General features: G+C 35.8%; 2 protein-coding genes across 9 annotated transcripts; one reads left to right on the top strand and one right to left on the bottom strand.

The window, feature by feature from the left end:
- Window positions 1-515: 515 nt before the first annotated feature.
- On the bottom strand, window positions 516-4,005 carry LOC113301178 (calcineurin subunit B type 1-like). Its single transcript, XM_026549938.1, has 6 exons — window positions 3,856-4,005; window positions 3,659-3,783; window positions 3,479-3,575; window positions 2,981-3,090; window positions 1,250-1,324; window positions 516-862 (listed from the first exon to the last, which is right to left on the bottom strand). Exons 1-6 carry the CDS (start codon window positions 3,917-3,919, stop codon window positions 812-814), a joined length of 522 nt encoding a protein of 173 aa, XP_026405723.1. The 5' UTR covers window positions 3,920-4,005; the 3' UTR covers window positions 516-811.
- A 25-nt stretch (window positions 4,006-4,030) lies between these two features.
- Window positions 4,031-13,043, top strand: LOC113301176 (neurochondrin-like). Of its 8 annotated transcripts, none has more exons than XR_003336062.1 (20): window positions 4,031-4,135; window positions 4,264-4,319; window positions 4,624-4,807; window positions 4,912-5,074; window positions 5,604-5,740; window positions 6,138-6,241; window positions 6,324-6,419; window positions 7,857-7,950; window positions 8,060-8,186; window positions 8,273-8,466; window positions 8,915-9,018; window positions 9,100-9,155; window positions 9,833-9,922; window positions 10,035-10,134; window positions 10,825-10,926; window positions 11,046-11,118; window positions 11,384-11,547; window positions 11,691-11,888; window positions 12,025-12,079; window positions 12,762-13,043. XR_003336062.1 is itself a non-coding variant. In XM_026549937.1 (19 exons), the coding sequence occupies exons 2-19, from the start codon at window positions 4,317-4,319 to the stop codon at window positions 12,824-12,826; spliced, it is 1,911 nt and encodes a 636-aa protein (XP_026405722.1). In that variant the 5' UTR covers window positions 4,058-4,135; window positions 4,260-4,316; the 3' UTR covers window positions 12,827-13,043. The 8 variants fall into 8 exon arrangements, 1 of the variants encoding a protein (XP_026405722.1); XR_003336061.1 differs by having other exon boundaries at window positions 4,056-4,135; window positions 4,260-4,319; XR_003336064.1 differs by having other exon boundaries at window positions 4,057-4,135; window positions 4,260-4,319; window positions 11,713-11,888.
- The last annotated feature ends 529 nt before the right edge of the window (window positions 13,044-13,572 follow it).

Here is a 13,572-nt window from a genome sequence, read left to right as displayed (position 1 = left end):
TTCAAAAACATAAGAAACAAATTAAACCTTCAAATCACTTCATTTTCATATAGACAAATGAGTAGTGGAGAGTTGCTTAATTTTAGGGTTAGATTAAATTTAGGGCTAGGATTAAATATAAATTCTAAATGAATGGTATAGATGTGGACGGTTCAGTCAGCTCGGTTCGGTCGGTTTTGATGGTCAAACTGTTAACCGAACAAATGATCCTATGGTTTCAGATTTTATAATTGTTACCGACCGTTGGATGATCGGTTTCGTCCGGTTCAAAATTGCTTGATTTTCGGCTCGACCAGTTCGATTTCTGGGCAACACGGATAATGTGAAATATGATTCGTGAAAATTCGTTTTTTTGTCGGACCACCCACTGCTGCAGCAGCAGTCATCTAGTAACAAGCAGGAGATCAGTAATGGCAATTTAAATCTTCACATTAGATTTACGATTCAAAACCTATTGTTACTGGTGAGTATACTTGACTGCAAAAAGAAAGTTTGTTGAGCAAAAACCAAAAGGATATCCACAAAGAGAAAGCTGCAGCATTGACATTTCAAGACGCTAATTTTTTTTAGCTCCCAGGAAATAGCCTTTTCTGGACTGATTGTACAGACAATAACTCCCAAAATGGTTTTGTAAAGTGGCAAACAACTGGATTACTACAATTACATGCTTAACTCCTTTGACCTATCTCCACAGCCTGGACTTGGTTCATATATAAGTACAATAAACAAACACATTTAAGGCCTGCAGCTGATGATACGAACACAATAACATAAAAATAACTTGGCATGGTAACAAAAATTGTTAATCTTGCTAATCAACTGGAACTTCAACCTCCATTTTTAAGCCAGAGCTACCCAGAATCTGCAAACACAGTGAACCAGAATCACACATAAAGCTCCGCCATCATAAAATTATACCAGCATAGAAAAGGGCACATGAAAAGAATCAAAAGATTAATTTTTGGAAAACTAACTGTATCCTGGTCATACGAGGCCTACTACATTAGAGTGGCATCCAATCCAATACTTGTACAAAAATTGCAAACCCTCTGAGAACTTGATATCAACCGCATAGCAAGAGTCCAACATGGCCTATTTCTTATTTATTGTCATGTCTCGATGTAAATAATAACAGTACAAGAGAGCAAAATACAAGTGTCTGTTTAGTTTCCTTTGGGTCTACCAACTGCTTCAAAGTATCATCACTGATCGAAATACTCATACAAACATGACGTAGTAACATCATTACCTTCACAAAATCTGCTAAAACAAATAAAGAATCCTTTGTGTAGCCTGCTTCTTCAAGGACATGGGTCAGAACTTGCTGCTCAAAAAAACATTAGTTAGTAAAGTTGAACTATAAATTATTGCTCAGCTCTATCTCAAGCCATTATCTCATCAAAATCCAAAGTTGGTGTCGATAATTCTGATGAAGCATGAATCACTAAGTTAGCCTTGACATGGAGTATAATCTTCCTAAACAATAACAAGAATCAATGTCATCATCAAGGTCAGCCAGTATAAGTATGTTTTAGAACCCTTGAACAGTAACTACAAGATAAGCACGAGAGAAATTAAGATTGTTTGTAGAAGGGGCAAAATTTTTTAAATACTGAATTATGTGTCACATGTCATTGAACAGGTGATGATGACAACTTGGAAAAGATATAGCAAACTCCATCCTTTACCAGCCTAGAGGGTGGTTCAAGAATGGATATGTAGATGAAGTATTATTTAGGCTATGCTCCGTAAATAAAATTCAATTTCTTTTAATATGTTTATAATTTCTCAAGCTAATGTAAACGAGTGTAACAAGAACTCAAACATCCAACAAGACCATATGAGTAAGCATAATGGGGAAGCTACAATCTACGATGATTCATATATGTTACCACCCTTACAGCCGTGCTTGTGGAGCATTAGCCTTTCTTCAAAATCTAAGAACTTACCAAAGTCATCTTTTTTGTGATATATGATCATTAAAATCACAACTCATACATACAAGAATTAGTATAGCTAATTCAAACTATCAGATCTCAACAGCTTCATTATCTTATTTTCAACAAAAATACATAATAAAATACTACATTATGCTCCTGTAAATTATTGTACACCCAGAATTTTGATCTTTATCTGAATTCTGTGCTTATTTATGCTTAATGCCTATGTATGTTATTCAGCTGAAAATTGGTGATAGTTAATAATCTGTGTTTATATTGTGGGAACTGACAAAACTATGCTATTCTTTTTTTATTGTACGAATCTAAGTAATCTCTACACCATAAATGGAGCAGTCCCTGTGTGTTTGCCATAGGGCTCTGATTTAAAAACCTTTCACCGAACCAAATGATGAGGTTCCCACGAAGAAACACGCCCAAATCTCTTGAATCTTGGTATCAGCAAATGGATCTAGCTTTGAAATGATTTCTCCTGGACTTTAGGGACTATCATATGGAGAACTGAAAATTTAATATACATGTAAAACTCCTATCTACTTTACCCCGTAAGGATTTTCATCACACAAAAAGTGTCCTTTTCCAATAACATCATGCCATGGATCTCAAATGTGCAAAAAGTACATACTTAAAGCACAAACTCGGTGCAGGTACTAAACACTCACTATTCTTTGTCTGTTCATGCAATATCAGAATTGATAAAACGAAGTCATCGCTAAGTAACCTTACTTAGTTTTACTAATTTGATGTGAATAATCTTAGCTTTTAGCCACAAATGATTCTCCAATTAGTACAAGTTGCAAGAATTTACTATGGTTCAAACTCACGGTCTACGCTTCTATAAACAAGGAAATGACAATGTTATTTAGTTGCAATATATTCTTTGTACCAGGAAAGTGATACATACACCTCTTAAAGGAAATCAGAATGTCTACAACCTTGTAAGTACACACCCTAGTTTTCAAGGATTTCCGGATTAAAATGTAAAATAAGAAAGTTAAGATGGCAGCCTGCTAGAAACTGACCTGCCTTTGCTGCTCAGAGATATATGTTCCAGTTAAATCACGCAACATATCCATTATATCATTGAAGGTAACCTTCCCATTGCAGTCCAAATCATATACCTTGAAGATGACTATTAGCAAAAAAGAAGAAGAAAAAACAGAATTACAATAGGGAAGGAGTTTTCCATTCGTCAACCAATAAGAAACGAAAGGGTTGTGCATCTAAAATTAGCTACTTCAGTCTAATGTGAGCACAAACCACAATATTTCTGGAAAAATTAATACCACGCCTTTTCAAAATTCAAGAATGCCATTTCAATACATTGTTGCACTTGTGAAAAAGATCTTGAAATTTTTGACAGCATATACCAAAACTGTATCTATATAAATAAAGCTGGGCAGACCATATGCTATTTCAACCTACGCAAGTATTTATCATCTGCGGGCAAGTCTGCCCCTGTGATATGGCACAGGTTACACGTAGTGTAGCTAAAAGACTAAAACCAAGAGATTACTTACACTCAATTTTCTGATCAGGAGTGGCACGAGAACTAAAAGCCGACAAGAAAGCTACAAACTCTTTGAAATTCAAACCATCAATCATCCTTAACAATCTCTGCAAATAAAAAAAAAATGAAATTCAGCTGAATGAAAAAAAAAACAAAAAACATTTTCAACGGAGAATTAAGAATACGTCACCTGAGATAGAGGATTAACAGCAAATTCAGGTACAGACAAGAACTCATCTGCAGAAATAAATCCTTCACCACTTCGATCTAACTGACAGAATCTTTGGTATAAGGAAACAATCTCTTGTTGTGAAACTGCAAATTTCACCATAATCAGTAAAAACCCTAAAATCAAAACGGAAAAAACAAATAACAAAGGATACTTACAAGTGTTGTTACAGTGTTCTTCTTCAATGTCGTACTGTGTTAGCATTGATGAAGTATTCCCCATGGTTTTTCTTCTCTAGCCCACGACTAGTAAAGAGAAAACGCTCAAGGTGATCTTGCCTTGATCGCAGATATCTTTCAACTTTGTTGGTTTTACCGAGGAAAAGAACATAAGGTGAAGCGCACGTGCGCAAGTAAAGCCAAAAACCTAGAACTTAAACCCCAATTGTTGTGCGCTGAAGACTCTCTCCTGAGGCAAGCACTAATCGAACGGAGACAGGTAAACCAATTTGCTTGCTAATGTTCGAATGAAATTTCAAGATGAAATCCCTAATTACTTACTTACTTACTCGTTCATGAGCTGATGAATTCTTCTGTTGCTTTGTGGCTGATTGATCGATAAGAAAGTGAAGACAAGAGTTTTTTCTTTACATCTCGTGCTCGCTGTGGGAAACTTAAGCATGGTATGTGATTACTTCTTCTTCGTTAGTATCTTTGGTTTCTCAATAGTTATATAACAAGTCTGTAAGAATCTTATTTTATTTTTATTTTTTTATGAAATCAAACTTCTTCTACTTACATCTAAGTCAAATTCATATTTATTGAAGCCTAGAGCTGTGGAATTTAGCTGATCAGATATTAACTAATGACCGGTCAGACTGGTTATTAGTCAGTCTTTCTCTTCAACACAACTCAAGTATAAAGAAAAAGCATAGTTTCTAGTTTATTTTCTGGAGAAAACTTACTTTGATTTGTTTCCATATCCAGAATTCAAAAGAACAAGCTCCAGCCTTGGAAGATTGCTTGAAACTTTTGAAAGGTGAAAGAGATGAACAAAGGCTAGCTGGTCTTCTTCTAGCCACTAAATTCTGTACCGGAGATGACCACACCTCAATTTGTAGGATTTATGATGCTGTTGGAGATCGGTTTCTTGATAGGCTTTTGATGAGTGGTACCTTTTTTCAAGTTTGATTTTTGTCTAGAAAATTGATTTTTTTATTTTTTTTTCATTTATATTTCTTGCATTTTCCAACTGTTTGCATCTTTTATTTCTAGGGATGGGGAAAGCTACAGCTGGGGTTAAGGAAGTTGATAATCAAGATGCATACTTACAGCTTTCGGTTACTATTCTTGCTGCAATCTGCCGTGTCCCCGAGATTGCTTCGTCGATATATATGATCTCAAAGGTTCCAGTTATCCTTGAAATATTATCGAAAGGGTAATTTCTCTTGTCAGACTTACTCCTGTGGCGAACTGTGATTTTGAAAAATCTTTGTTTTGTTTTCTGATGTTCATTGTTAGGGTTTTGGATCAAATTTTGATCCCTGGTCTGGTTCCCTTGCAAATTACTCCGCTTATTTCTAATTCTTTGAAATGGAACACGACGAAAGAGAGGTTCGTAACTTTAGATCCTACAGAGGCTGTTGAAGAGGAACGGTTTAAAGAATTCCGACAAGTGTTGTTAGAATTAAATTTACAAGTTGACTAAGTGATTTATTTCTCTTTGATCTTATGGACTAATTTGTAGGCATCATTATGGGAGTGAGATCCAATAGTGTGGCTGATGTGTACTAATATATTTGAAAGAACCGACATCATACATGGCTAAGGAACCATTGAGTAACTAGGGAAGCAAATGTTATACGTTTTGTCTGTGTATTGCCAGATTATTCTTTGATATTAATAGTAGATATTTCGCTCATTCTTTTTTAATGTAACACTAACCATATAATGTATGATGCATGCAGAGTGGGACCTACTATATATGATGAATGCTATGAATTCTTGTTTCTAGTTTCAACTGCTTCTGAAGGGGGTCTTACTAAACTCTACGACTCTGGGTGCATCAATATACTTGCTTCTAGCATGTATTCCTTGCCAGACGGTAATTCCCCAACTTAAATAATTCATTAATTTAAAACACTTTTATTTCTAAATACTCAGATGCTTGGGGACTCTAGATATAATTTTCACTATATTGATACATGGCTGCTCAGAAAAAGCCTTTGATGACTTCTCTACCTTTAACAATTTACAATTGTTAAGCTGGCCTTGCGGTTCAACTCTGACCCTGACTAGATTGCTGGTATGGTCGAGAAACAAATAACTAGTCAGAGTTAAGGTTGAGCATCAAATGACATGTCAACCTTGCGAGGGTTGAATTGAACTAACCCATTGGTAGGTGGAAATAGAGTAATTATGTTCTACTCTCATTTTTTTGACGAATATGAAGTTTTAAAAGTTATCACATGAAACGCTTCACTGTTGAAAATTATGTGCAGGTTCTCATTCATTTGAGCTTGCTGTGAGAGTTCTGCAACTGGTGCTGACAAAGCTCCCTCTAGAAACTATCTGTACGAAATATCCTTCCGAGCTGACGTGCATGGTTAGTACCTATATTATTTTACGTGAGTTCTGCAGTTGCTTTTTAGGTTCGAGAATTCTTAAGTTTGTTCATATCATTACAGGTGGCCATGATAGCTAAACAGTTCGCTTTATTGCATAACACCCTCAAGTTTGAAGTGCTTCACCTACTGACCGTCATTCTGTCCTCGAACTATGCTGTATGTGACTAGCCTATCTTATCAATTACAGAAAATATGTGATGCACCTTATACACATCTGTAAAAAATGAGCAGTAGCATGTTCTTGTTTTACATTTTCATCTATTAGTTAAAGCTAATTTGAGCATCTAATAACTTCCACATCTATTTTCTCCTCTCTTAGTAATGGGCCTGTTGGAGTCCAAGTTTAAAGTAAGAAAAGAAAAATGAAGCTCTTAATATACTGGAAATAACCAATTAGAACTTTGAATCTCTGGTTATGGACTTCATAGGATTTTGGGAATATTAAACATCTTGTTACAAGCAAATGGTAAAAATAAAAGCTGTACTAAACAGATGAGAATTTTTGATCTCCTCTAGAGTCTAGGCTGCCCCTCCCTCCCTCCCTCCCACACATCTTAGCCTATGTTCTCCGATTCCAAAATCAAATGAAGGATACTGAAGTGAACGCTAGATGAAGGTCTTCTGCTGGTTATAAGATTGACTGTCAAAAGGCTTGCATGAGATTAATACAGAAATGAAAAGGCCAATGATAGTACTGGAGTCAGTATTGGGGTCCCGGTGGTGCTGATTCAGTGTTTCAATTAGTAATGTAGTGTGAAAAGGTGCATGATCTTGTGTTTGTTAAACCAAATATAGGTAAGCTAGTCCCTAGGTTAGATGGTTCAACGTTATTTCATGTTGAGCATGTTGCTTACATCGCCTTTAGGGAATATATTTTCCGTAATGAATGCTATCGAATACACTAAAGTCTAAACCCCTTCAAATCGCTCTTCCGATACTTATCCATTTAGGATTCATTCGCGTACCATTTCTCCAAAATTGAAGTGTTCCATTTTGCTTTAAGTTGCCAGGTAGCATATGATGAATATTATGTTCCCATCAAGCCGTCAGTTTTCTTTTCTCTTCAGGTTTTTCGTTTTGTATTATTATATAGATTCTGACTTGTGAACATTCTATATATATGCTAATTGAATTTTTTGTAAGGTCAAGAAGATTTTGAAGAACTACGCTGTATTGAAATTTGAGAACCAAATAAAATAAAAAAAAATTCCTTCATTTGATTAGAACTAATGTTGCTGGTACTACGTATACCTGTATCAGTACTATTCTGCTATCTAGTGCATTTGATTATTACCCAAATTCACAATTAAATCTAACACCCAAGTAGAGTCTTATAAGTATATAAGTCTACTATACAGAAACTGTTAGGCTGGTGTACCACCACACAGGGGAACTTGTCCTGCGTATCAGAACATATCATGTTGCAGGTTACACTGTTTCTAATAAATTTCTCCAAATTGGATTTTTTTTTCTTTTTCGTCAGCATGTTATCCACTATATTTTCATTTGATTGCTCGTGTAGTGTGTTTATGCTAGCACCGTTTTTATGATGCAATTTTTGAATTGCTTATGGTGTTTTTTCTTAACATCCAGGTGCCAGTGCACAATTCTTTTCGTTTGATGTTAAATGATAGCTGGACTAGCTATATGCGTGTTGGTATTGTTGCAGTCTTACAGAATCGCGTTGGTGTGTCTGATGTTTGGACTGCTTTCCCTTTGCACATGACTCTACTAATTATCTTGGCTGCATAAATAACCTTAAATTTGTTTCTATTTTTGTGCCACCAAATCTACAGTGTCAGCTGAAAAGCTTCAGGCTCTTATTTTGGCTGAGTCTATAATATCTATTGTTGGAGAAAATTGGTTGATTGATCAGAAGCAATTACCCGATGATAGGGAAATTGAGCCTATTCCAGCTGATAGGTAAAAAACTATTAATACATTGCAAATGACTCTCTTTAACTTATCTGTATATTAATGTGGTTTGATTTTTTGTCAACGTTTATCAGATGTCTATTGCTTGTCCTGGAATCATCTAGGGTTGAAGTTGCTGTTCTTCTTAATGAGATTGCCTACATGAAATATGAAGAGAATCAATCAGTAAGAGGGGAAGTTAGTAGTTTGAAGCATCGGAACCTTGCTGTTGCATTTTCGTTAATAGAGAAAACTATCAAACTGATATCTGGTGTATGTGGCAATGAAGATATAATCAATTTAATTACGTAACTTAAAAGTATTTGTGGCTATAGCATGATACTATGTTTAACATTTCAGCTTGAGTTTTGCATTAGCTATGATGTTCCTCGAAATTAGCCCAATAATCTTGTGATTTATCACTACATAGGCTGTAATGCCGCATCAAATGGTTCAGCAACTGCAAGTCTCCAGCCACTCTGTTTTACCATATTTTCTTACTTACCAAAAACATGTTGTAGGGTCCCAGATACAGATGATCCAAGACCATCCTAGACTTTCTCATGATATGAGCACCTGAGTGATTTGCAGACCCCTTTTTCTAGTTCACCTTAAAACCATCTTTTGTGAGTTAGAGGTTTTAGATTGGGGTGTTCTCTCTTGTGGATGTACAGCATGAGTATATGTTGACTTATTGTAAAATCATGTTTCATTCCTTTTAATTTATCTTTTTGCAGAAGCAAATGCAGGGAGCCCTATCAGTGAACGTACCTTGGGCAAGGTCTTTGCTGGGCTGACTGAGACAATTGGGGTGGTTTTGGAATTTCTACAAGATGCAAAGGTAATTATTTTTTATATTTGTTTTTAAGTTAAAAATATTGCAACTCTGGCAAATTCTTGATTTACCATAATTATATTGAAGGATCATGGACAAAGGAAAGGAGACGATCTTCTTGCATCAGTAAGAGTTATTGGAAGGTATGCAAATTTGATCATCTCCTAGGGAACTGCTTTATACTGGTCTACTTGTACATCTTTTTATGTCACAACGGATAACTTTAGTTTATGTCACAACGGATAACTTTAGTTACATTTGTTGCGTCTAGTTTTTCTTATCTATTTTATTGCATTATGCTTTTTTTTATGTCTACAATACCGTCCCAAGCATCATTTCGAGTTATATACATGCAAATTGCTTTTTCTTTGTAACCCTTGCTTTAAAAGGGTGGTGGATAGATTTATGTGTGTCTGCATGGATATATTCATACTAATTCTGGTTGAGGTGCATGTACTCGTACATCTCGTCATCTCATCAAGAAAAATTGCACAGCAGTTTTTCTTCATTTTTAGGTTCCAGCACCTAATTGGTGTTTCCCAGCTTTCGTTTTCTTGTATTTCACATGAATATATTCTTAGTTATTCTACTCATGGCTGATATTGTATTCTTCTACACTGTTTTGAGTGACGTTCTTTGTTTTGTTGGCTTCTCCAACCTAGTTATCACACATGAGTAGTAAAAATAATTTTATGCTGTCTGAGTTGTGAAGTAGTAAAATGGGCAGTGATATTACTTTCTGCAAAGGTTTCTCATTGGCCTTCTTCCCAGAATTCTGAATTTCATGTTGAAAAACATTCTTTCATAAACATTGTTGCAGCTATTTGGCGGAAACACCCTTTGCCTGCAAGGAGAAGATTGACGATCTTTTGGAGTACATGCTCTCAGTTGAGGGTGAAGATGAACCAAGGTTTCTGAGAAACCCATCATTTACTGATGTAGTTTGCTTGATCTTTGACAGTTTTACCAGCTTACATATATATAGACTACTGATTGCTTGAATTTTGGTCATGAATTGACAGCCCTTTCTTCTCTACATGCTTTTTGCTTCCAATGCTGTGCCAAATAACAATGGAGATTGAAGGATGTAAGATGTTGGCATCATTTGGAGGACATAATTCTGTAAGTTTATTTAGTTGGTTTCATGATTTAAGTAAGGTTCTGATTTCTTTTACATCCAAACGCATACACTGTTGCATCCTGGTACTATCAACTTAAAATGAAAAGCTTGTTGGCACCACCATCTATGTATTTGTCCTACTACCTGTGCATGCCCATTCTCCTGGCAGTTAAATATTCTGTCAGTTAATTCTTTTACATGCTAGATCATCCTGTTCTGTTATCTGGACCAGCTTTGCCTTGTCAAATCTTCAGTATAGTGGTAAACCTATCTGTTAAGGGCCTACAGCAAGCATTATCTTTGTACCCACTTAGAGTGAAATTCTGGTGAGAATAAGAATAACCTGCCATGGATTTGACTCGGGTGGGCTCTTAACCTCTATAAGATTTAGTTACATGGCCCTTATTGTCGAGTTTGTGGTAGAGAAGAAACCCTTTATTGTTATCCTTATTAAGCTACTTTAGCTAATGGGTTTTCTTTTTTCAGAAGAAAACAATTAAGTTAAGAGTTATCTGTTATCTTGTATATAAGGTATTGGAATATAGTCAGTGCCTGTAAGTGAACCTCATACTTACTATTCTTTTAATGAAAAAAACGGACCACAGCGCTCTATCTATCAGTTTCTTCACTTTTATTGTTTATAGATATAAATATTATTAGTTTTGCTTTTTAATATTACTTTGAGTTTACAGGTTATGGAGTGCCTTGTCAAATTGATTGGCCTTAACAATATGGGTATGGATAGCAGTACCATATTCATGGCTTGTGATACCATCGTGAACCTTCTTCTAAGGGTAAAGTATCACTGATAGTTGTTGCACTCGTAGCCTGTAACTTCTTTTATTCTTTTACTTTTTATCGTTTTTTTTCTTCTTCTTAATGCACTCTTATATTCTTCTTCTTGTCTAACTAGGGAGAAGATATCCGAGTTCAATTTGATGGCTCTATTCAAATTCATCTCTTAACAGCATTGGCATCTTGGACAGGTAGTTTTACCTGTCATATTTTGTGTCTTGTCTCCAAGAGTGATGTATAAGTAGAGTATAAAATGACCTCCATCTTTTATCTACTGTGCTGGGGCCTACATGGAAATGTCACACATCCTCATCCCGTAGAGCATCCTATTTCAAGAATATATTATACAGTGTGTCGTTGAAATTGTATTCTGATTGATGTGTTGGTTCCAGAAAGTCAGAGTGTCTTAGAAACATGTCACTGTTCTAATTGAAACTTTTCCTCCTGTTGTTTCAGAGATTATAAATGATCAATCTATCATCATGATGGCTTCAACCCTCTGCTCTCTCATCTTTGACTCAACATCTGAGGAAGCTCTTGTGAATCATCCTAATGTTGGCCATATCATTCTTAATAAACTGTCTCAGCTTATTATGAGAAGTTTGGCAACATACGGGCAGGTAAATTTGGCAATTTTCCTTTCATAATGGTTAATAATCTATGCTGGCATTGTCCAAAGGTTCAAAATAGGCTGCAAAATCCAACTCCTTTGACTGTTAGATAATTCATACAATGATAGATTTTTGTGCAATGTTTGTACTAGCTGCGTGGTGGTTTGTTTGTAGATTTCCTCAGGCCCAAATTGATGTTTGTAGAATGGCATTTGGAGAAAAAGATTCCCATGCCATGTGTCTCATTCTCACCAAAAATGTTGGAACATCCTGATCGAATAGTTCTGCCTAATTAGAGATGAGCTTTAGGGACCGTCAACGAAGTTACTAGGTTAGATGCTTAGAGCATGGTATGTTCTCGTTAGTCACCTACTCTCCTATGCTGTTCCCTACTCATGACGGCTTCCATATTCCCCATTTGTGTTCCCCTAAAATGGGTTCTTTCTTTCAACCACTTCTTTTACCTGCTCCACTAAATTTATGCAGGATATGTTTGATGATGGTAAAGCAGATGTCGATCTTCACCAGATTATTAGCAGAGGTATGTATACGTATTTGTTATCTAGTTTGTATTTATATTTAGTTCTGTTCTTTTTATTTAAATTACTAATCAGCAATGTTCATCTTCTAGAGGCCTTGTTTTGCAGTTTGACCCATTTTAGAGTGACTTTCTTTACTAAAAATATGCTGCACCCACCTTTCAAAGTCTTGAAATATGTTATTAACATGTTTGAGAGGTCGTGCATCCCCACTACTTTCTGAGTCAATATATCTCCCCTAGTTAACTGTAAAGTTGCCAAAGTAAGCTGAGGCAAAATGGCCGAACTTTCAAGTTCTCCTAGCATTTTTCTGTTTTCAATTTCACATGAAAGGGACTTACAGGAAGGCAAATTAAGAGTTCAATGTTGAGACTTAGTTTCATATTCTGTATTCTAAAAGTATACCCATACGATTTCTTTTTATGATATTAAATTTTCTTTGATTTTACAGTTGGTAGTAGTCTAAGAGCCTATGTAAAGTCAAGAGTCGTGCGTCATGACCATAAAGTTTCATGCATGTGTACCGAACCTTTCTTCTTTCCCTATTAAATATGAACGGTTGTCCGTACTTACATGATGAGTGTTACAACCTACAACTGATGCACCCATTATCTTTCAACAAGTGAGCCATCATAGTTTGTTCCGAGTTTATGTAGTTTATAAGTTTACTTCAATTTTGTGCAGGGTATGCTGGTTGGGCTGATCGATTTCCAGAAATTAAGAAAACTCTCCAGCTGATGAAACAGTAGTTATAAATGGCTTTGCACTTAATTATGTATCTGCTTGAGATGATGATCTCAACTCTGTACCAGCTGCTATCATGTAAATATAACTTTTGCTTCATGGTCCAGATATAATTCCTGAAGTATCCTGTATTTGCAACTTTTGTGGGGGGTTTTTCACCATAATTGAGTGCTAAGAAATGTTTCATTTTATTTTGCATGGCAGAAGAAGAATTCAGAAACATGAAATGAATTATAGGCTTTGTTTCATATCCAAGAAAGCCACTGTATATCTTGCCAATGCACCGTTATTCCATGCTTTAGGGTTGTTGTTAGGGCTGCATGGCTCTGATTTCTCTCTCCACTGTGGCAATGGTCAAGGGTACTTAACCCCCGCCAAAAGCATATGGGTGGAGCTGAGTCGTTCAGACAGACTTCAGATATTACTAGTTTGCATGGGTTTCACCTATTTATCACTCATATTTTTCCAATTTAACGCTCACATTAATTGCCACCCTTTCTTATTCTATTATAGGAATTACTGGTTAATCCAGTTGGGAGGATTCGTTTAACGATTGATCCACCCATCATCTTACTCTACTTGCTGGTCCAAAAACATACATGCGCCGAAGTTATAAAGTCTATATTCTAAATGCCTAAAACACCCTTTTAAGACGGATTTAATTTTATCATTTCCTTCTTCACCGATTAAAGAGCTCTGGCGATGGCGATATAAAAAAGGCCCAGAGAATTCCACTCTCTACAAACTGTAA

This window comes from Papaver somniferum, chromosome 8, assembly GCF_003573695.1.
Source record: "Papaver somniferum cultivar HN1 chromosome 8, ASM357369v1, whole genome shotgun sequence".
Taxonomy (NCBI): domain Eukaryota; kingdom Viridiplantae; phylum Streptophyta; class Magnoliopsida; order Ranunculales; family Papaveraceae; genus Papaver; species Papaver somniferum.
The sequence above is the reverse complement of the archived record's forward strand: the minus strand, read 5'-3'. Positions and strand labels throughout refer to the sequence as shown.

Bases quoted from the DNA above. Each gene is read 5' to 3' on its own strand.
- LOC113301176 (XM_026549937.1), top strand. The intron at 9,923-10,034 runs GTTTCTGAGAAA...ATGAATTGACAG, and splicing joins GAGGGTGAAGATGAACCAAG to CCCTTTCTTCTCTACATGCT. The intron at 12,080-12,761 runs GTATGTATACGT...AATTTTGTGCAG, and splicing joins TCACCAGATTATTAGCAGAG to GGTATGCTGGTTGGGCTGAT.
- LOC113301178 (XM_026549938.1), bottom strand. From the start codon at position 3,919: ATGGGGAATACTTCATCAATGCTAACACAGTACGACATTGAAGAAGAA. The intron at 3,576-3,658 runs GTGACGTATTCT...TTTTATTTGCAG, and splicing joins CTGTTAATCCTCTATCTCAG to AGATTGTTAAGGATGATTGA. The intron at 3,091-3,478 runs GTAAGTAATCTC...TTTTGCTAATAG, and splicing joins TCCTGATCAGAAAATTGAGT to TCATCTTCAAGGTATATGAT.